Raw genomic sequence first — 23,095 nt, 5'->3', positions numbered from 1 at the left:
ATTCGGCACCAAATTTGAAAATACATCTTCTTGTTACGTACGTATTGACCCAAATAGAAGACGATATTCTTTCCCGGAGAAAAAAGTCTAAAAAAGGCCGTCTTGTGAAAACCAACAGGTGGCACAAATAACTTTCCCTCACACTCAAACGTTCTAAAAAAACCAACAACTGAAGCATTGACCGATAACAGAGGAGTTCTAATGCAAATTTTAAGGTAAAAGTGAAAAATCCTTATTCATTAATATTGAAAACATGATTTCAAAATAAAATACAGTAAAGGGGCTGTTTGCAAACTTTACACGGGTTGCATACCTTCCAAAGTATTGTAAGCCTTATATCCTTTTGAGCACGTTACAATGTAAACGCCGCTCCAAGTAACACACACGTTCGATAGCGATTCATCAAAGTTTAACCAATATTGTTTGCAACCATTGAATGTATATTCTACTGAAATAACAACATGGCTGAAAATTGTAAGTTTCTTTTCCATTACGTTTTTTTAAGGCGGTCTGTCATGAAGTTTTTACCATTCAAGCCGACATTAATTATTGTGAGTGTTCATAAAAAAAAATATACCGGCCCTCAGACACATTTTTTTCTCTAAATGTGGCCCCCGAGTCAAAATAATTGCCCAGGCTTGCTACAGGCACTCAACAACGGCACACTATTTTTGGTTTAAACATATTTTTTTTAACCCATTTAGGGGGAAATTACTTCATCTCACGCAGCACACCAGACTCTATGTCACGGCACACTAGTGTGCCGCGGCACAGTGGTTGAAAAACACTGATGTAATACATAAGAGGTTTTGTTTGCAGACACGATCAGAGGCTCTGATGGTTAAAAAAAAAAGGTGGTGCACAAATGAATGCTTGCAAAAACAACCGTGTTTGTAGTTAACATCCATCCATCCATTTTCTACTGCTTGTCCCTTTTGGGCGGAAGGCGGTGTACACCCTGGACAAGTCGCCACCTCATTGCAGGGCCAACACAGATAGACAGACAACATTCACACTCACATTCACACACTAGGGCCAATTTAGTGTTGCCAATCAACCTATCCCCAGGTGCATGTCTTTGGAGGTGGGAGGGGCCTATCCCCAGGTGCATGTCTTTGCAGGTGGGAGGAACCCACGCAGTCACGGGGAGAACATGCAAAACTCCACACAAAAAGATCCCGAGGCCAGGATTGAACTCAGACCAAACAAAAACCTACCCAGCTTGGCCCCTTTCTTCAGCAGGGTGACCACCACCGACGTGTTCCGGCAGCCGATGGCTCGGTCCAAGGGCCTCATGCCACTGTAGTCCACGTGTTCCACCACCGCCCCTCTTTCCACCAAATACTGGACCTGAAGGCGGCGCACAAACCATGCATGGCGTCAGGTGTCCTGATCGAAACTAACAAGCTGCAGTACGTGCTTAAAGGCCTACTGAAATGAGATTTTCTTATTTAAACGGGGATAGCAGGTCCATTCTATGTGTCATACTTGATCATTTCGCGATATTGCCATATTTTTGCTGAAAGGATTTAGTAGAGAACATCCACGATAAAGTTCGCAACTTTTGGTCGCTAATAAAAAAGCCTTGCCTGTATCGGAAGTAGCAGACAATGTGCACGTGACGTCACGGGTTGTGGAGCTCCTCACATCTGAACATTGTTTACAATCATAGCCTCCGGCAGCAAGAGCTATTCGGACCGAGAAAGCGACAATTTCCCCATTAATTTGAGCAAGGATGAAAGATTCGTGGATGAGGAAAGTTAGAGTGAAGCTCTAGAAAAAGAAAAAAAAAGGCGATGGCATTTGGAGCGATTCAGATGTTATTAGACACATTTACTAGGATAATTCTGGAAAATCCCTAATCTTCTTATTGTGTTACTAGTAATTTAGTGAGATTATAAAGTCATGCCTGAAAGTCGGAGGGCTGCGGTGACCGCCAGTGTCTCTGAGGGAAGCCATATGGAGGAGCCACAGCTGCCTTTTTGACAGCTGCTGCAGGAGGACGCAAACTCCGCTCAAGTCTCCGGTAAGAGCCGACTTAATATCACAATTTTCTCATCCAAAAACTTGCTGGTTGACATGTGGTGGAGAAACATGTTCGCTTGACCGCTCTGTTCCATATTAAAACTTCACAACAAACAAAGAAACACCAGCTGTGTTTTGGTTACTAAAGGCAGCTGCAATCTACCGCTTTCCACCAACAGCATTCTTCTTTATAGTCTCCATTATTATAGTCCTACTGAAATGAGATTTTCTTATTTAAACGGGGATAGCAGGTCCATTCTATGTGTCATACTTGATCATTTCGCGATATTGCCATATTTTTGCTGAAAGGATTTAGTAGAGAACATCGACGATAAAGTTTAGAACTTTTGGTCGCTAATAAAAAAGCCTTGCCTGTACCGGAAGTAGCAGACGATGTGCGCGTGACGTCACGGGTTGTGGAGCTCCTCACATCTGAACATTGTTTACAATCATGGCCACCAGCAGCGAGAGCGATTCGGACCGATAAAGCGACAATTTCCCCATTAATTTGAGCGAGGGTGAAATATTCTTGAATGAGGAAAGTTAAAGTGAAGCTCTAGAAAAAGAAAAAAAAAGGCGACGGCATTTGGAGCGATTCAGATGTTACCAGACACATTTACTAGGATAATTCTGGAAAATCTCTAATCTTCTTATTGTGTTACTAGTAATTTAGTGAGATTATAAAGTCATGCCTGAAAGTCGGAGGGCTGCGGTGACCGCCAGTGTCTCTGAGGGAAGCCATATGGAGGAGCCACAGCTGCCTTTTTGACAGCTGCTGCAAACTCCGCTCAAGTCTCCGGTAAGAGCCGACTTAATATCACAATTTTCTCATCCAAAAACTTGCTGGTTGACATGTGGTGGAGAAACATGTTTGCTTGACCGCTCTGTTCCATAATAAAACTTCACAACAAACAAAGAAACACCAGCTGTGTTTTGGTTACTAAAGGAAGCTGCAATCTACCGCTTTCCACCAACAGCATTTTTCTTTATAGTCTTCATTATTAAAGGCCTACTGAAATGAGATTTTCTTATTTAAACGGGGATAGCAGGTCCATTCTGTGTGTCATACTTGATCATTTCGTGATATTGCCATATTTTAGCTGAAAGGATTTAGTAGAGAACATCGCCGATAAAGTTCGCAACTTTTGGTCGCTAATAAAAAAGCCTTGCCTGTACCGGAAGTAGCAGACGATGTGCGCGTGACGTCACGGGTTGTAGGGCTCCTCACATCTGAACATTGTTTATAATCATGGCCTCCGGCAGCAACAGCGATTCGGACCGAGGAAGCGACGATTTCCCCATTAATTTGAGCGAGGATGATAGATTCTTGGATGAGGAAATTTAGAGTGAAGGACTAGAAGAAAAAAAAAGGCGATTGCAGTGGGAGCGATTCAGATGTTATTAGACACATTTACTAGGGATAATTCTGGAAAATCCCTTATCTTTCTATTGCGTTGCTAGTGTTCTAGTGAGATTAAATAGTACCTGAAAGTCGGAGGGGTGTGGCCACGGGTGTGTTGACGCCAGAGTCTCTAAGGCATGGGTGTCAAACTCTGGCCCGTGGGCCAAATTTGGCCCGCCGTGTAATTTAATTTGGCCCTTGAGGCAATATCAAATTAACATTACAGCTGGCCCGCCGTTATTACACAGCAGCGGTGCCGCTGTAACAACGCAATTTCTCACACTTGCCAATCCTCCCGAAGTTCAGTGCCCCTCACGAAAATCTCCTGGGGCAAGCATTCTCCCGATTTTTACCCGGACAACAATATTGAGGGCCTTTAGCATTCTCTACAACCTGTCGTCACGTCCGCATTTCCTCCATACAAACAGAGTGCAGGCCCACTCGCATAAAATATGCGGCTATTACACACACATAAGTGAATGCAAGGCATACTTGGTCAACAGCCATACAGGTCACACTGAGGGTGGCCGTATAAACAACTTTAACAATGTTACAAATATGCGCCACACTGTGAACTCACACCAAACAAGAATGCCAAACACATTTCGGGAGAACATCTGCACTGTAACGTAACATAAACACAACAGAACAATTACCCAGAACCCCTTGCAGCACTAACTCTTTCGGGACGCTACAATATATTTTGATATTTACCTCAGAAGGCTGCAAATAGAAAAGAGGCATTGAATTTGTATTTAAATTTTATTTGATATGCCATTGATATTATTTAATTATTATTATTTGAAACTGGATTTTGCATGTCACTAAAGTTATATAAGCCTTGCTTGTTCAATATTCAATGCAAAACTTGTTTGGGTCCCAATTAAAAGGTTAATTTGTTCAACGTCGGCCCGAGGCTTTGTTCAGTTTTAAATCTTGGCCCACTCTGTATTTGAGTTTGACACCCCTGCTCTAAGGGACGCTGGTTCCGCTGATGTCTCCGGTAAGAGCATACTTATTACCACAATTTTCTCACCGAAACCTGCCGGTTGACATATGGTCGGGATCCATGTTGGCTTGACCGCTCTGATCCATAGTAAAGCTTCATCTTCGGGAATTTTAAACAAGGAATCACCTTGTGTTTGTGTGGCTAAAGGCTAAAAGCTTCCTTTTTCTACTTTGACGTCTCCATTATTAATTGAACAAATTGCAAGAGATTCAGCAACACAGATGTCCAGAATACTGTGTAATTATGCGATTAAAGCAGACTGCGGGAAATTTAAAATTGCAATTTAGTAAACTAAAAAGGCCGTATTGGCATGTTACTGGCTCACCAGCACGGGCTTCCTGTGCACTTAAGATGTGACTTTAAGGTTTTACTACTTACGTATAAAATACTACACGGTCTAGCTCCATCCTATCTTGCCGATTGTATTGTACCATATGTCCCGGCAAGAAATCTGCGTTCAAAGGACTCCGGCTTGTTAGTGATTCCCAAAGCCCAAAAAAAGTCTGCGGGCTGTAGAACTTTTTCATTTCGGGCTCCAGTACTCTGGAATGCCCTCCCGGTAACAGTTCGAGATGCTACCTCAGTAGAAGCATTTAAGTCTCACCTTAAAACTCATTTGTATACTCTAGCCTTTAAATAGACTCCCTTTTTAGACCAGTTGATCTGCCGTTTCTTTTCTTTTTCTTCTATGTCCCACTCTCCTTTGTGGAGGGAGTCCGGTCCGATCCGGTGGCCATGTACTGCTCGCCTGTGTATCGGCTGGGGACATCTCTGCGCTGCTGATCAGCCTCCGCTTGGGATGGTTTCCTGCTGGCTCCGCTGTGAACGGGACTCTCGCTGCTGTGTTGGATCTGCTTTGGACTGGACTCTCGCGACTGTGTTGGATCCATTATGGATTGATCTTTCACAGTATCATGTTCTCATATGTTCTCATAGTCATCAGTATCATCAGTATCACAGTATCATGTTCTCATAGTCATTATTGTCACCGACGTCCCACTGGGTGTGAGTTTTCCTTGCCCTTATGTGGGCCTACCGAGGATGTCGTAGTGGTTTCTGCAGCCCTTTGAGACACTAGTGATTTAGGGCTATATAAGTAAACATTGATTGATGATTGATTGATTGATGTGTTGCAATGTTAATATTTCATCATTGATATATAAACTATCAGACTGCATGGTGGGTAGTAGTGGGTTTCAGTAGGCCTTTACTAAAGACTCAATAGGAAGAGAAGTAGATGAGTAACCCGCCACGTACAATCTCTGCATCTCCAAAAAAGGCCGCCAGGTCCAGCGGAGTTCGCCCGTTTTTGTCCGTGTGGTCGATTTCCGCGCCTTTCTCCACCAGAAGCTGCACCACGTTCTTGTGTCCCTTCAGACACGCCCAGCTGAGGCCCGTCAGGCCCTCCTTGTCCATGGAAGTCAAAGATGCACCTTTGACACGCAAAAACATTCCCAGTGAAGGTTTTTACCGGGGGAAACGCCGGATGGGAAAAAGGCCAGCGGAGCTCACCTTTGGAGAGAAGAAACTCGACGGTGGTCAGGTGACCCTCGCAGGCGGCCACCATCAGCAAAGTTCTGCCCTGTTTGTCGCTGATGTTGATGTCTGCACCGTGCTGCAGCAGCAGCTCTGCGATCTACCAGGGGGAACATGACAAACCTTCACTTTTATAGCACTGAAACCAAACTTTTAGGACACTAAAGCAGTGTTTGGGGAAAATGTATGATTAGACTTTGACTCCACACGAACACGAATGCTTAATAAACGCTTTATCTCAGCATTTAGGCCTCTTGTCCGCACGCAGATGCATACTTTTGTCTTTAAGACTTTAGACTTATACAATCAATCAATAAATAAATGTTTACTTATATAGCCCGAAATCACGAGTGTCTCAAAGGGCTGCAAAAGCCACAACGACTTCCTCGGCTCAGATCCCACATCAGGGAAGCAAAAACTCCACATGATGGGATGACAATGAGAAACCTTGGAGGGGACTGAAGATGTGGGGGACCCCTCACCCTGGGCGAGCGGTGCAATGGTCGAGTGGATCTAACACAGTGGTTCTTAACCTGGGTTCGATCGAACCTTAGGCGTTCGGTGAGTCGGCCTCATCGTGCAAATAAAAACTTCTACGAATTGGCGTATTATGCATACGGCCTCAGCAGAAGTCACACTGATTTGCAGGTGTGTAATTTGTTGTGAGTTCATGCACTGTGTTGCTTTTGTTCTTTGAACATGGTGATGTTTGCGAATAGGCTCATTTTGTGCACCGGTAAAAAAAACAACTTTGACTTGAAATTTGAAAAAAATATACATATTTGTCACTAAAGAAGGGTTCCGTGAATGCACATATGAAACTGGTGGGGTTCGGTACCTCCGACCAGGTTAAGAACCACTGATCCGACATAAAAGTGTGAGAGTCCAGTCCATAGTGGATCTAACATAATATTGTGAAAGTCCAGTCCATAGTGGATCATAATAGTGTGAGAGTCCAGTCCATAGTGGATTTAACATAATAGTGTTAGAGTTCAGTCGATTGTGGATCTAACATAATAGTGTGAGTCCAGTCCATAGTGGATCTAACATAATAGTGAGAGTCCAGTCCATAGTGGATCTAACATAATAGTGTGAGAGTCCAGTCCATAGTGGATCTAACATAATAGTGAGAGTCCAGTCCATAGTGGATCTAAAATATTAGTGTGAGAGTCCAGTCCGTAGTGGATCTAAAATAACAGTAGACTATGGACTGGACTCTCACACTATTATGTTAGATTTACTATGGACTGGACTCTCACACTATTATGTTAGATCCACTATGGACTGAACTCCCACACTATTATGTTAGATCCACTATGGACTGGACTCTCCCACTATTATGTTAGATCCACTATGAACTGGACTCTCACACTATTATGTTAGATCCACTATGGACTGGACTCTCCCACTATTATGTTAGATCCACTATGAACTGGACTCTCACATTATTATGTTAGATCCACTATGGACTGGACTCTCACACTATTATGTTAGATCCACTATGAACTGGACTCTCACACTATTATGTTGGATCCACTATGGACTGGACTCTCACACTATTATGTTAGATCCACTATGGACTGGACTCTCACACTATTATGTTGGATCCACTATGGACTGGACTCTCACACTATTATGTTAGATCCACTATGGACTGGACTCTCACACTATTATGTTAGATCCACTATGAACTGGACTCTCACACTATTATGTTGGATCCACTATGGACTGGACTCTCACACTATTATGTTAGATCCACTATGAACTGGACTCTCACACTATTATGTTAGATCCACTACGGACTGGACTCTCACACTATTATGTTAGATCCACTATGAACTGGACTCTCACACTATTATGTTGGATCCACTATGGACTGGACTCTCACTATTATGTTAGATCCACTATGGACTGGACTCTCACACTATCATGTTAGATCCACTACGTACTGGACCCTCACACTATTATGTTAGATCCACTATGGACTGGACTCTCACACTCTTATGTTAGATCCACTATGGACTGGACTCTCACACTCTTATGTTAGATCCACTATGGACTGGACTTTCACTATTATGTTAGATCCACTATGGACTGGACTCTCACTCTATTATGTTAGATCCACTAGGGACTGGACTCTCACTCTATTATGTTAGATCCACCATGGACTGGACTCTCACACTATTATGTTAGATCCACTATGGACTGGAATCTCACTATTATGTTAGATCCACTATGGACTGGACTCTCACACTCTTATGTTAGATCCACTATGGACTGGACTCTCACTATTATGTTGGATCCACTATGGACTGGACTCTCACACTCTTATGTTAGATCCACTACGGACTGGACTCTCACACTATTATGTTAGATCCACTATGGACTGGACTCTCCCACTATTATATTGGATCCACTATGAACGTATATATGAGCGTGTGGTGGATTGGAGTCATGGAGTAATGTTGCCTGCTGAGGCATGTCCGCAGCGTGCCTCACCTGCCAGTGTCCCTGCCTGACGGCACAGAAGAGAGGAGACACCCCCCGCCGGTTGACCTGCTGCACCAGGACTTCCTGCTCCAGCAGAAAGCCGCACACCTCCATCTTCCCCCGGCCGGCTGCCGCCGTCAACGCTGAGGAGCACACGGAGGACACAGCGGCCTGCTTTTAGACACACTTCAAATTAAGCGGAAAGCGTCCAATGTCAACGGCTACGGTCCGTAAAGGAAAAGCAAATACCTCCGACATCACATAAATGTTGTGCAACGACTCCAGCGAGCCTTAAAAAGAAGTAGTCGTGTTCGAAAAAGAGCCGCTTTTCATCTCTGAAAAGAACATTTGGCAAAGAGGCATGACAGGAATGCGTTTACCGCACTTATTCATGGTTTCACATTTAAATGTGTCCGTGTTTCCCTGATGTGCTTTGGGTGGAACAAAAGCTGTTTTAAACAGCAGTTGTCCTACACGGCCAGAACTGTGCAGGACAAAATGACAAATGGGTCATTTAAAAAGTGTAATGTAAGCAAAGCTGCTAATTGTCTGCACCAAGAATAAACAAAGGAGGATAATGGACAGTCCAAAAAAAGCCCACAGCGACTACACATCAAAGCAGTGACTTCAAAATATTAGGAAAGCCTTGCAAATTATGAGTTGCAATTAGAGATGTCCGATAACGGCCTTTTTTGCCGATATTCTGATATTGTCCAACCGATACCGATATACACAATGGTGGAATTAACACATTATTATGTCTAATTTTGTTGTGATGCCCCGCTGGATGCATTAAACCATGTAACAAAGTGTTCCAAAATAAATCAACTCCAAGTCGATTGTATTGTACCATATGTCCCGGCAAGAAATCTGCGTTCAAAGGACTCCGGCTTATTAGTGATTCCCAAAGCCCAAAAAAAGTCTGCGGGCTATAGAGCGTTTTCCATTCGGGCTCCAGTACTCTGGAATGCCCTCCCGGTAACAGTTCGAGATGCCACCTCAGTAGAAGCATTTAAGTCTCACCTTAAAACTCATTTGTATACTCTAGCCTTTAAATAGACTCCCTTTTTAGACCAGTTGATCTGCCGTTTCTTTTCTTTTTCTTCTATGTCCCACTCTCCCTTGTGGAGGGGGTCCGGTCCGATCCGGTGGCCATGTACTGCTTGCCTGTGTATCGGCTGGGGACATCTCTGAGCTGCTGATCCGCCTCCGCTTGGGATGGTTTCCTGCTGGCTCCGCTGTGAACGGGACTCTCGCTGCTGTGTTGGATCCGCTTTGGACTGGACTCTCGCGACTGTGTTGGATCCATTATGGATTGAACTTTCACAGTATCATGTTAGACCCGCTCGACATCCATTGCTTTCCTCCTCTCCAAGGTTCTCATAGTCATCATTGTCACCGACATTGGGTGTGAGTTTTCCTTGCCCTTATGTGGGCCTACCGAGGATGTCGTAGTGGTTTGTGCAGCCCTTTGAGACACTAGTGATTTAGGGCTATATAAGTAAACATTGATTGATTGATTGAACAAAGTGTTCCAAAATAAATCAACTCAAGCCGATTGTATTGTACCATATGTCCCGGCAAGAAATCTGCGTTCAAAGGACTCCGGCTTATTAGTGATTCCCAAAGCCCAAAAAAAGTCTGCGGGCTATAGAGCGTTTTCCGTTCGGGCTCCAGTACTCTGGAATGCCCTCCCGGTAACAGTTCGAGATGCCACCTCAGTAGAAGCATTTAAGTCTCACCTTAAAACTCATTTGTTTACTCTAGCCTTTAAATAGACTCCCTTTTTAGACCAGTTGATCTGCCGTTTCTTTTCTTTTTCTCCTATGTCACACTCTCCCTTGTGGAGGGGGTCCGGTCCAATCCGGTGGCCATGTACTGCTTGCCTGTGTATCGGCTGGGGACATCTCTGAGCTGCTGATCCGCCTCCGCTTGGGATGGTTTCCTGCTGGCTCCGCTGTGAACGGGACTCTCGCTGCTGTGTTGGATCCGCTTTGGACTGGACTCTCGCGACTGTGTTGGATCCATTATGGATTGAACTTTCACAGTATCATGTTAGACGCGCTCGACATCCATTGCTTTCCTCCTCTCCAAGGTTCTCATAGTCATCATTGTCACCGACGTCCCACTGGGTGTGAGTTTTCCTTGCCCTTATGTGGGCCTACCGAGGATGTCGTAGTGGTTTGTGCAGCCCTTTGAGACACTAGTGATTTAGGGCTATATAAGTAAACATTGATTGATTGATTGAAGTTATGGAAAAAAACTGCCAACATGGCACTGCCATATTTATCATTGAAGCCACAAAGTGCATTATTTTTTTTTAACGTGCCTCGAAACAGCAGCTTAGTATTTGGGACATGCTCTCCCTGAGAGAGCATGAGGAGGTTGAAGTGTGGGGGTATATATTGTGGCGTCTCGGAAGAGTTAGTGCTGCAAGGGGTTCCGGGTATTTGTTCGGTTGTGTTTATGTTGTGTTACGGTGCGTGTTCCATTTTCCCCGCGGACAGGGCAACCAAGTGTGCACAGATTATTACTCAAGATTTCCAGTTTGTATATTTTTCGTTTATTTATTTTTCAAGCAGGAGAACAGCAGCAGTAGTTGTTATTATTTGGTGGCTGGTTCTTGGTTGGTTAGTTAGTTTTGGTCAATCAGTTAGTTAGGTAATACATCTGAAAGGAAGAATTCAGTGCATCATTTTCGTACCAAAATCAATGCCCTTAATAACAAATAATAATAATAATAATAATAATAAATATCAACCATTTATAAACTCATGTTGATCATATACAATACAATTCAAATAAAGTTACGTATATAATTCATGTGCATGTTTCATCTATCAAACATTATATTTACCATTTCCAAGCCTCTGTACAGTGCATTTTAGTAAATCACTACAACTCCCAAAATGCCCCATGGCAAACCAGGAAGTAGCGATACCTACGCTAAGACAGGTGCCGCGATAAACAAACATTTATCTAAGCGCCCGGCTCTACAAGAGCGCTAAAGCAGGGTTTAAACCGGCATAGCTCGGTTGGTAGAGTGGCCGTGCCAGCAACATGAGGGTTGCAAGTTCGATTCCCGCTTCCGCCATTCTAGTCACTGCCGTTGTGTCCTTGGGCAAGGCACTTTACCCACCTGCTCCCAGTGCCACCCACACTGGTTTTAAATGTAACTTACTTAGATATTGGGTTTCATTATGTAAAGCCTCAACTCAGTTTTACTTAAACTTAGCATCCGAACTACAACACATAAACAAACCCACAAACACAACAGTGCGGATGTTCTACCGAACAAGTGGAGGAGTTCAAGTACCTAAGGAGTCTTGTTCACGATTGAGGGAAGAGTGGATCGCAAGATCGACAGGCGGATCGGTGCGGCGTCTTCAGTAATGCGGATGTTGTATCGATCCGTTGTGGTGAAGAAGGAGCTGAGCCGGAAGGCAAAGCTCTCAATTTACCGGTCGATCTACGTTCCCATCCTCACCTATGGTCATGAGCTTTGGGTTATGACCGGAAGGATAAGATCACGGGTACAAGCGGCCGAAATGAGTTTCCCGCTCTCCCTTAGAGATAGGGTGAGAAGCTCTGCCATCCGGGAGGAACTCAAAGTAAAGCCGCTGCTCCTCCACATCGAGAGGAGCCAGATGAGGTGGTTCGGGCATCTGGTTAGCATGCCACCCAAACGCCTCCCTTGGCGACCAACCGGTAGGAGGCCACGGGAAAGACCCAGGACACGTTGGGAAGACTATGTTTCCCGGCTGGCCTGGGAACGCCTCGGGATCCCAACGAGAAGAGCTGGACGAAGTGGCTGGGGAGAGGAAAGTCCGGGCTTCCCTGCTTAGGCTGCTGCCCCCGCGACCCGACCTCGGATAAGTGGAAGAAGATGGATGGATGGATGGTCTCCCGAAATGTGTTTGTCATTCTTGTTTGGTGTGGGTTCACAGTGTGGCGCATATTTGTAACAGTGTTAAAGTTGTTTATACGGCCACCCTCAGTGTGACCTGTATGGTTGTTGACCAAGTATGCGTTGCATTCACTTGCGTGTGTGAAAAACCGTAGGTATTTTGGGATTGGGCCGGCACACAAAGGCAGTGCCGTTAAGGTTTATTGGCGCTCTGTACTTCTCCCTACGTCCGTGTACCACTCCGTACAGCAGCGTTTTAAAAAGTCATGAATTTTAATACTGAAACCGATACCAATATTTTCCGATATTACATTTTAAAGCATTTATCGGCCGATAATATTAGCAATCCGATATTATCAGACATCTTTAGTTGAAATATAGGGATATATCATAACATCTGCAGTTTTAATGCCTCAGATAATTGCGAAACAACATGTAAAAAATCCCTTGCATGCATGGGGAGGCTTTAGAGGTGTGTTGGGACGCCAACGCTGTCCAATCCTCAGCTCAAATAAAGAAAACTGTCCTCTAAAATACCAATGTTGTTGACTGATATCATCCTTCTTTCCCTAAGAGACAAAACATCCCCTAAGATTCCATCTGCTTCGAGTATGAATATCCTCACACTCATTAGAGCGCACAACAAGGACGGAGCAACTTGGGACGGGCGCCATCTGCACCTGGGATGGCGCCGCAAGTAAATGAAGACATTTCGTCAAAGTGCTTGTGGACGTGAGGGAGACGGTCTGCACTTTATTTTTGGAAAGAAGGAGAATAAAACACTCCACTTGATACCCAGGATGCGTCTACTATCTTATCATATTACGCCTATACTTTATATACCTTTATATACATACATATATACATATATACATACATATATACATATATATATACCTATACTGGCTCATCTGCACTGGCTTCCTGTCCACTTAAGATGTGATTTTACAGTTTTACTACTTACGTATAAAATACTACACGGTCTAGCTCCATCCTATCTTGCCGATTGTATTGTACCATATGTCCCGGCAAGAAATCTGCGTTCAAAGGACTCCGGCTTATTAGTGATTCCCAGACCCCCAAAAAAGTCTCCGGGCTATAGAGCGTATTCTATTGGGGCTCCAGTACTCTGGAATGCCCTCCCAGTAATAGTTAGAGATGCTACCTCAGTAGAAGCATTTAAGTCCCATCTTAAAACTTATTTGTATACTCTAGCCTTTATATAGACCCCCTTTCAGACCAGTTGATCTGCCATCTCTTTTCTGCTCTGCCCCCCTCTCCCTCATGGACAGAGGGGCGGGGGGCACAGATTCGGTGACCACAGATGAAGCGCTAGCTGTCCAAAGTCGGGATCCAGGGTGGACCACTCATCTGTAAATCAGTTGGGGACGTCTCCGCCCTGCTGACCTGTCTCCACCCAAGCTGATCTACTGCTGGCCCCACTATGGACTGGACTCTCACACTATTATGTTAGATCCACTATGGACTGGACTCACAATATTATGCTCGATCCACTATGGACTGGACTCTCACACTATTATGTTAGATCCACTATGGACTGGACTCTCACAGTATTATGTTGGATCCACAATGGACTGGACTCTCACACTATTATGTTAGATCCACTATGGACTGGACTCTCACACTATTATGTTAGATCCACTATGGACTGGACTCTCACACTATTATGTTAGATCCACTATGGACTGGACTCTCACACTATTATGTTAGATCCACTATGGACTACACACTCACACTATTATGTTAGATCCACTATGGACTGGACTCACACAATATTATGTTAGATCCACTATGGACTGGACCCTCACAATATTATGTTAGATCCACTATGGACAGGACTCTCACACTATTATGTTAGAGCCACTATGGACTGGACTCTCACACTATTATGTTGGATCCACAATGGACTGGACTCTCACTATTATGTTAGATCCACTATGGACTCTTACACTATTATGTTAGATCCACTATGGACTGGACTCTCACACTATTATGTTAGATCCACTATGGACAGGACTCTCACAATATTATGTCAGATCCACTATGGACTGGACTCTCACAGTATTATGTTGGATCCACAATGGACTGGACTCTCACACTATTATGTTAGATCCACTATGGACTGGACTCTCACACTATTATGTTAGATCCACTATGGACTGGACTCTCACTCTATTATGTTAGATCCACTATGGACTGGACTCTCACACTATTATGTTAGATCCACTATGGACTAGATTCTCACAATATTATGTCAGATCCACTATGGACTGGACTCTCACACTATTATGTAAGATCCACTATGGACTGGACTCTCAAAATATTATGTTAGATCCAATATGGACTGGACTTTCATAATATTATGCTATATCCACTATGGACAGGACTCTCACACTATTATGTTAGACCCACTATGGACTGGACTCTCATACTATGTTAGATCCACTATGGACTGGACTCTCACACTATTATGTTAGATCCACTATGGACTGGACTCTCACGCTATTATGTTAGATCCACTATGGACTCGGACTCTCACAATATTATGCCAGATCCACACGGCATCCATTGCACCAGACAGTCTGATACCCCATACTCTCTGAGCACTCCCCACAGGACTTCCCGAGGGACACGGTCGAATGCCTTCTCCAAGTCCACAAAGTACATGTAGACTGATTGAGCAAACTCCCAAGCACCCCAAGGACCCTGCCAAGAGTATAGAGCTGGTCCACAGTTCCACGACCAGGACAAAAACCACACTGTTCCTCCTGAATCCGAGGTTCGACTATCCGGCGTAGCCTCCTCTCCAGTACACCTGAATAGACCTTACCGGGAAGGCTGAGGAGTGTGATCCCACGATAGTTGGAACACACCTTCCAGTTCCCCTTCGCAAAAAGACAGGAACCACCACCCCGGTCTGCCAATCAGAAGTACCGCCCCCGATGTCCACGCGATGTTGCAGAGTCTTGTCAACCAAGACAGCCCCACAGCATCCAGAGCCTTAAGGAACTCCGGGCGGATCTCGTCCACCCCCGGGGCCTTGCCGCCGAGGAGCCTCTTAACTACCTCAGCGACCTCAGCCCCAGAAATAGGAGAGCCCACCACAGATTCCCTAGGCACTGCTTCCTCATAGGAAGACATGTTGGTAGGATTGAGGAGGTCTTCGACGTATTTCCTCCACCGTTCCACAACATCCGCAGTCGAGGTCAGCAGAACACCATCCGCACCATACACGGTGTTGACAGTGCGCTGCTTCCTCTTCCTGAGGCGGCGGACGGTGGTCCAGAATCGCTTCGAAGCAGTCTGGAAGTCGTTTCCTTGGCTCCCTTGAGCTCCTCCCATGTCCGAATTTTCGCCTCCGTGACCGCTGGAGCCACACTCCGCTTGGCCCGTCGGTACCTGTCTGCATCCATCCATTTCCTACCGCTTATTCTCTTTGGGGTCGCGTGGGGCGCTGGTGCCTATCTCAGCTACAATCGGGCGGCAGGCGGTGTACACCCTGGACAAGTCGCCACCTCATCGCAGGGCCAACACAGATGGACAGACAACATTCACACACTAAAGATCACTTAGTGTTGCCAATCAACCTATCCCCAGGTGCATGTCTTTGGAGGTGGGAGGGAGCCGGAGTACCCAAAGACAACCCACGCATTCACGGGGAGGACATGCAAACTCCACACAGAAAGATCCCAAGCCCGGGATTGAACCCAGGACTACTCAGGACCTTCGTATTGTGAGGCAGACGCACTAACCCCTCTTCCACTGTCAAGCCCGCCTCCGGAGTCCTATGAGCCAAAAGAGCCCGATAGAATTCTTTCTTCAGCTTAACGGCATGCCTCACCGCTGGTGGGGTTCTAGGATTACCGCCACGACAGGCACCAACCACCTTGAGGCCACAGCTCCTCGACAATAGAGGTACGGAACATGGTCCACTCGGACTCAATGTCCAGCGCCTCCTTCGTGACTGATTGATTGATTGAGACTTTTATTAGTAGATTGCACAGTACAGTACATATTCCGTACAAGTTGACATATTCGAAGTTCTTCCGGAGGCGGGAATTGAAACTCTCTCTGACAGGAGACTCTGCCAGGCGTTCCCAGCAAACCCTCACAATGCGTTTGGGGCCTGCCAGGTCTGCCTGGCATCCTCCCCCACCATCGCAGCCAACTCACCACCAGGTGGTGATCAGTAGAAAGCTCCGTCTCTCGCAAATCCGATGACACAACTACAAAGTCGATCGTGGAACTGCGGCCCAGGGTGTCCTGGTGCCAAGTGCACATACGGACACCCTTATGTTTGAACATGGTGTTTGTTATGGACGATCTGTGACGAGCACAAAAGTCCAATAACAAAACACCACCCTGGTTCAGATCCGAGCGGCCATTCTTCCCAATCGCGTGACCACTTCGTGTGAGAGTCTCCAAACTCCACTATGGCCAAGACCAAAGAGCAGTCGAAGGACACCAGGACAATAATTGTAGACCTGCACCAGACTGGGAAGAGTGAATCTACAATAGGCTAGCAGCTTCGTGTGAAAAAAAATCAACTGTGGGAGCAATTATCAGAAAATGGAAGACATACAAGACCACTGATAATCTCCCTCGATCTGGGGCTACACGGGAGATCTCATCACGTGGGGTCAAAATGATCATGAGAACGGTGAGCAAAAATCCCAGAACCATCGTTATCTGTATAAAAGACACCTGTCCATAGCCTCAAACAGTCAAGACTCCAAACTCCACTACGGCCAAGACCAAAGAGCAGTCGAAGGACACCAGGAAAAGAATTGTAGACCTGCACCAGACTGGGAAGAGTGAATCTACAATAGGCAAGCAGCTTCGTGTGAAAAAAAATCAACTGTGGGAGCAATTATCAGGAAATGGAAGACATACAAGACCACTGATAATCTCCCTCGATCTGGGGCTACACGCCAGATCTCATCCTGTGGGGTCAAAATGATCATGAGAACGGTGAGCAAAAATCCCTGAACCATCGTTATCTGTATAAAAGACACCTGTCCACAGCCTCGAACAGTCAGACTCCAAACTCCACTACGGCCAAGACCAAAGAGCAGTCGAAGGACACCAGGACAATAATTGTAGACCTGCACCAGACTGGGAAGAGTGAACCTACAATAGGCAAGCAGCTTGGTGTGAAAAAATTAACTGTGGGAGCAATTATCAGAAAAAGGAAGACATACAAGACCACTGATAATCTCCCTCGATCTGGGGCTACACGCAAGATCTCATCCCGTGGGGTCAAAATGATCATGAGAACGGTGAGCAAAAATCCTAGAACCACACGGGGGGGAACCAGGTGAATGACCTGCAGAGAGCTGGGACCAAAGTAACAAAGGTTACCATCAGTAACACACTATGCTGACTGGGAATCAAATCCTGCAGTGCCAGACGTGTCCCCCCAGTGCATGTCCAGGCCCGTCTGAAGTTTGCCAGAGAGCACATGGGAGAATGTCATGTGGTCAGGTGAAACCAAAATAGAAGTTTTCGGTATGAACTCAACTGGTCGTGTTTGGAGGAAGAAGAATACAGAGTTGCATCCCAAGAACACCATACCTACTGTGAAGCATGGGGGTGGAAACATCATGCTTTGGGGCTGTTTTTCTGCTAAGGGGACGGGAAGATTGATCCGTGTTAAGGAAAGAATGAATGGGGCCATGTATCGTGATATTTTGAGCCAAAACCTCCTTCCATCAGTGAGAGCTTTGAATGGTTGACCAAATACTTATTTTCCACCATCATTTACATATAAATTCTTTGAAATTCATACTTTGTGAATTCATGGATTTTTTTTTTCACATTCTAGAATGTCTCTCACAGTTGAAGTGTACCTATGCTGAAAATTACAGACCTCTGTCATCATTTTAAGTGGGAGAACTTGCACAATCGGTGGCTGACTAAATACTTTTTTGCCCCACTCTATGTGCATCCTTTTTCTGAATCACATTACCAATTTTGCCCCAGGAGCCTGAACTCATCACAGTAAATCACCTAGAAGATTAGGCGCCAATCTCAATCATGCAAATACACAGTAGATTGTTAGACAGCACAAAGATGTCTGGAAAATAACTAGAGTACAGACAAAATAAAGCTAATAACACCAGCCCCCCCCCCGCAACCCGAAAGGGAATAAGCGGTAGAAATGGATGGATGTAAATATTTCCTGTTATATGCAATGGGAGGACAACAACAATGGTGCTGAGGGAGTAAATAACCTCTCTTTGCAAAATGGTGACGCATTTTTGCATCCTAGGAGCAGAGTTAAACTAAGAAGCAGGTGCAGATGTGAAATCCAATCATCCCCTCATCAACAATGTTGTTGTTTTGTATGCACCAATACTCCAAACACAGCAGCAGGTGGCTGTGGCCTGCGGGCCAATTCTAATACTAATCAAATATCATCCCCGGGGGCCATAGATCAATCATTAGAGTCATTTAAGTCTCACCTTAAAACTCATTTGTATACTCTAGCCTTTAAATAGACTCCCTTTTTAGACCAGTTGATCTGCCGTTTCTTTTCTTTTTCTTCTATGTCCCACTCTCCCTTGTGGAGGGGGTCCGGTCCGATCCGGTGGCCATGTACTGCTTGCCTGTGTATCGGATGGGGGACATCTCTGCGCTGCTGATCCGCCTCCGCTTGGGATGGTTTCCTGCTGGCTCCGCTGTGAACGGGACTCTCGCTGCTGTGTTGGATCCGCTTTGGACTGGACTCTAGCGATCCATTGTGTTGGATCCATTGTGGATTGAACTTTCACAGTATCATGTTAGACCCGCTCGACATCCATTGCTTTCCTCCTCTCCAAGGTTCTCATAGTCATCATTGTCACCGACGTCCCACTGGGTGTGAGTTTTCCTTGCCCTTATGTGGGCCTACCGAGGATGTCGTAGTGGTTTGTGCAGCCCTTTGAGACACTAGTGATTTAGGGCTATATAAGTAAACATTGATTGATTGATTGATTAGAGGGCCGGATCTGATCTGCGGGCCTTGACTTTGACACCTAAGCACTACACCCCAAAAACTGAAATCTAAGTAGGATTGAATATCTCAAATAAAGATGATATTTGCTTATTTTCTGTCTGATAAAATAATTCTTCTCACTAAGCAGATTTTAGGCTAGAACAGGGGTAGGGAACCTATGGCTCTAGAGCCAGATGTGGCTCTTTTGATGACTGCATCTGGCTCTCAAATAAATCTTAGCTGACATTGCTTAACACGATAATTATGAATAATTTCGCTGGTAATCACAGTGTTAAAAATAACGTGCAAAATATAAAACATTCTCATCCATCTGTTTTCTACCGCACCTGTTCAAGAAGTCGCATTAATGGTAAGAAGTATTTTATGTCACGATGGGGGTCGTTCTCCCAGGAAGGCAGACGGACTACTCGGGACATGGCATTTACGTAAAAACATGATTTAATTTAAACTAAAAAAAGATACAAACAAAAATCGCTCACAGTGGAGGCACAACTTGGGCTAAAGAACAAAGATAACGCATAAACGGACTACGAACATAAATCAAACAAAACTTACTTGGCATGGCATGAAGCACGAAACTATGGCAAGGCATGAAACAAGTCAGCACAGGGCGACTGACTGGCAAAGACGAGCTTAAATACTTATTTTCCACCATAATTTACATATAAATTCTTTAAAATTCATACTTTGTGAATTCATGGATTTTTTTTTCACATTCTAGAATGTCTCTCACAGTTGAAGTGTACCTATGCTGAAAATTACAGACCTCTGTCATCATTTTAAGTGGGAGAACTTGCACAATCGCTGGCTGACTAAATACTTACATCGGGGCGGCATAGCTCGGTTGGTAGAGTGGCCGTGCCAGCAACTTGAGGGTTGCAGGTTCGATTCCCGCTTCTGCCATCCTAGTCACTGCTGTTGTGTCCTTGGGCAAGACACTTTACCCACCTGCTCCCAGTGCCACCCACACTGGTTTAAATGTAACTTAGATATTGGGTTTCACTATGTAAAGCGCTTTGAGTCACTAGAGAAAAGCGCTATATAAATATAATTCACAAATACTGCCTCTGATTAGTGCTCGGGAAGCTGTTAATCGGGCATTTTGTCCACCAGAGACAGGTGGACAAAATGAGTAACCAAGGAAACCAGACAAGGGAGTGGGAAAAAAACAGGAACTATCCATCCATCCATCTCCTTCCGCTTATCCGAGGTCGGGTCGCGGGGGCAACAGCCTAAGCAGGGAAACCCAGACTTCCCTCTCCCCAGCCACTTCGTCTAGCACTTCCCGGGGGATCCCGAGGCGTTCCCAGGCCAGCCGGGAGACATAGTCTTCCCAACGTGTCCTGGGTCTTCCCCGTGGCCTCCTACCGGTTGGACGTGCCCTAAACACCTCCCTGGCATCCTGACCAGATGCCCGAACCACCTCATCTGGCTCCTCTCCATGTGGAGGAGCAGCAGCTTTACTTTGAGTTCCTCCCGGATGGCAGAGCTTCTCACCCTATCTCTAAGGGAGAGACCCAAAGTCATTTGGGCCGCTTGTACCCGTGATCTTATCGTTTCGGTCATGACCCAAAGCTCATGACCATAGGTGAGGATGGGAACGTAGATCGACCGGTAAATTGAGAGCTTTGCCTTCCGGTTCAGCTCCTTCTTCACCACAACGGATCGGTACCCCTGCACTACGCCATTAACACAACATAAGAATTACCCAGAATTCCAATGCATCCATGACTCTTGGCTATATTATACATATATTATATATATGTGTTGGTGCTAGCGGGGTGTATAATATAGCCAAGAGTCATGGATGCATTGGAATACTGAGTAATTCTTACGTTGCGTTTATAATGTGTTACAGAGCCAACGTTCTCCAGAAATGTGTTTGGCGCATATTAGTAAGTGTTCAAGTTGTTTTATATCACAACCATCAGTGTGATCTGTATTGCTGTGGAACAAGACCTCCTCCACCATTTTGGAAATGACGACAGGGGAAGCGTCACTCGTTACGTCACGACTTTGACCCGGCGGTAAAAGTAAACATGCGCTAATAAATTTGGGGAGCAAGTTTCACCCGGCAGTAATTCAAGGCAGGTGCATATTACATGCCCGGCGGCTATTCAAGGAAATACGGTATATGTTTTTTTCCTTCTTTATTATGCATTTTCGGCCGGTGTGACGTATACTCCGGAGCGATTTATAATCCGAAAATGACGATAATTTAGTTAAAAAGATAATTTTGCATAAAAAGATCAGAAAAGCACCTAAGGCTTTGATAAAAAATCTGACTTGGGTGTGTGCAATATTAGAGGAGCATCTTTGAGAGGCGGGTGAGCAATCAAACTTTGCCTTCCGGCTCAGCTCCTTCTTCACCACAACGGATCGGTACAACAGGAAGTTAAAGAGTCCAAAGGACAAACAGCACATGGCCAAACAAAAACATGATCAACATTATTGGTTAGCTTCAGAATAACAATGTTATTAAAAATAATAATTGGTCTTACTTAAAAATGCACGCATTTAGTTGTATTCAGTGTTAAAAAAATATGATACGGCTCTCACGGAAATATATTTTGAAATATTTGGCTTTCATGGCTCTCTCAGCCAGAAAGGTTTCTGACCCCTGCTCTAATACATGTGTACCTTGAGTAATGAATCAATCATCATCAATCAATCAATGTTTACTTATATAGCCCTAAATCACTAGTGTCTCAAAGGGCTGCACAAACCACTACGACATCCTCGGTAGGCCCACATAAGGGCAAGGAAAACTCACACCCAGTGGGACATCGGTGACAATGATGACTATGAGAACCTTGGAGAGGAGGTAAGCAATGGATGTCGAGCGGGTCTAACATGATACTGTGAAAGTTCGATCCATAATGGATCCAACACAGTCGCGAGAGTCCAGTCCAAAGCGGATCCAACACAGCAGCGAGAGTCCCGTTCACAGCGGAGCCAGCAGGAAACCATCCCAAGCGGAGGCGGATCAGCAGCGCAGAGATGTCCCCCAGCCGATACACAGGCAAGCAGTACATGGCCACCGGATCGGACCGGACCCCCTCCACAAAGGAGAGTGGGACATAGAAGAAAAAGAAAAGAAACGGCAGATCAACTGGTCTAAAAAGGGAGTCTATTTAAAGGCTAGAGTATACAAATGAGTTTTAAGGTGAGACTTAAATGCTTCTACTGAGGTGGCATCTCGAACTGTTACCGGGAGGGCATTCCAGAGTACTGGAGCCCGAACGGAAAATGCTCTATAGCCCGCAGACTTTTTTTGGGCTTTGGGAATCACTAATAAGCCGGAGTCCTTTGAACGCAGATTTCTTGCCGGGACATATGGTACAATACAATCGACTTGAGTTGATTTATTTTGGAACACTTTGTTCAATCAATCAATCAATGTTCACTTATATAGCCCTAAATCACTAGTGTCTCAAAGGGCTGCACAAACCACCACGACATCCTCGGTAGGCCCACATAAGGGCAAGGAAAACTCACACCCAACGTCGGTGACAATGATGACTATGAGAACCTTGGAGAGGAGGAAAGCAATGGATGTCGAGCGGGTCTAACATGATACTGTGACAGTTCGATCCATAATGGATCCAACACAGTCGCGAGAGTCCAGTCCAAAGCGGATCCAACACAGCAGCAAGAGTCCCGTTCACAGCGGAGCCAGCAGGAAACCATCCCAAGCGGAGGCGGATC

At 45.2% G+C, this 23,095-nt stretch overlaps 1 protein-coding gene across 4 annotated transcripts in view; it reads right to left on the bottom strand.

The window, feature by feature from the left end:
• Nucleotides 1-23,095, bottom strand: part of LOC133537891 (protein TANC1-like) — a 389,287-nt gene that overhangs the window by 20,956 nt on the left and 345,236 nt on the right. For all 4 annotated transcript variants that reach the window (XM_061879022.1, XM_061879023.1, XM_061879025.1 and 1 more), the window contains 4 exons: nucleotides 8,472-8,605; nucleotides 5,949-6,072; nucleotides 5,694-5,869; nucleotides 1,218-1,350 (listed from right to left, as the gene is read on the bottom strand). In XM_061879022.1, coding sequence (XP_061735006.1) covers nucleotides 1,218-1,350; nucleotides 5,694-5,869; nucleotides 5,949-6,072; nucleotides 8,472-8,605 — 567 coding nt within the window. The remainder of the gene's footprint in view (nucleotides 1-1,217; nucleotides 1,351-5,693; nucleotides 5,870-5,948; nucleotides 6,073-8,471; nucleotides 8,606-23,095) is intronic.

This window comes from Nerophis ophidion, linkage group LG19 (genome assembly GCF_033978795.1).
Source record: "Nerophis ophidion isolate RoL-2023_Sa linkage group LG19, RoL_Noph_v1.0, whole genome shotgun sequence".
NCBI lineage: Eukaryota > Metazoa > Chordata > Actinopteri > Syngnathiformes > Syngnathidae > Nerophis > Nerophis ophidion.
Note: the sequence above shows the minus strand (reverse complement) of the source record. Positions and strands in the feature narration are given on the sequence as shown.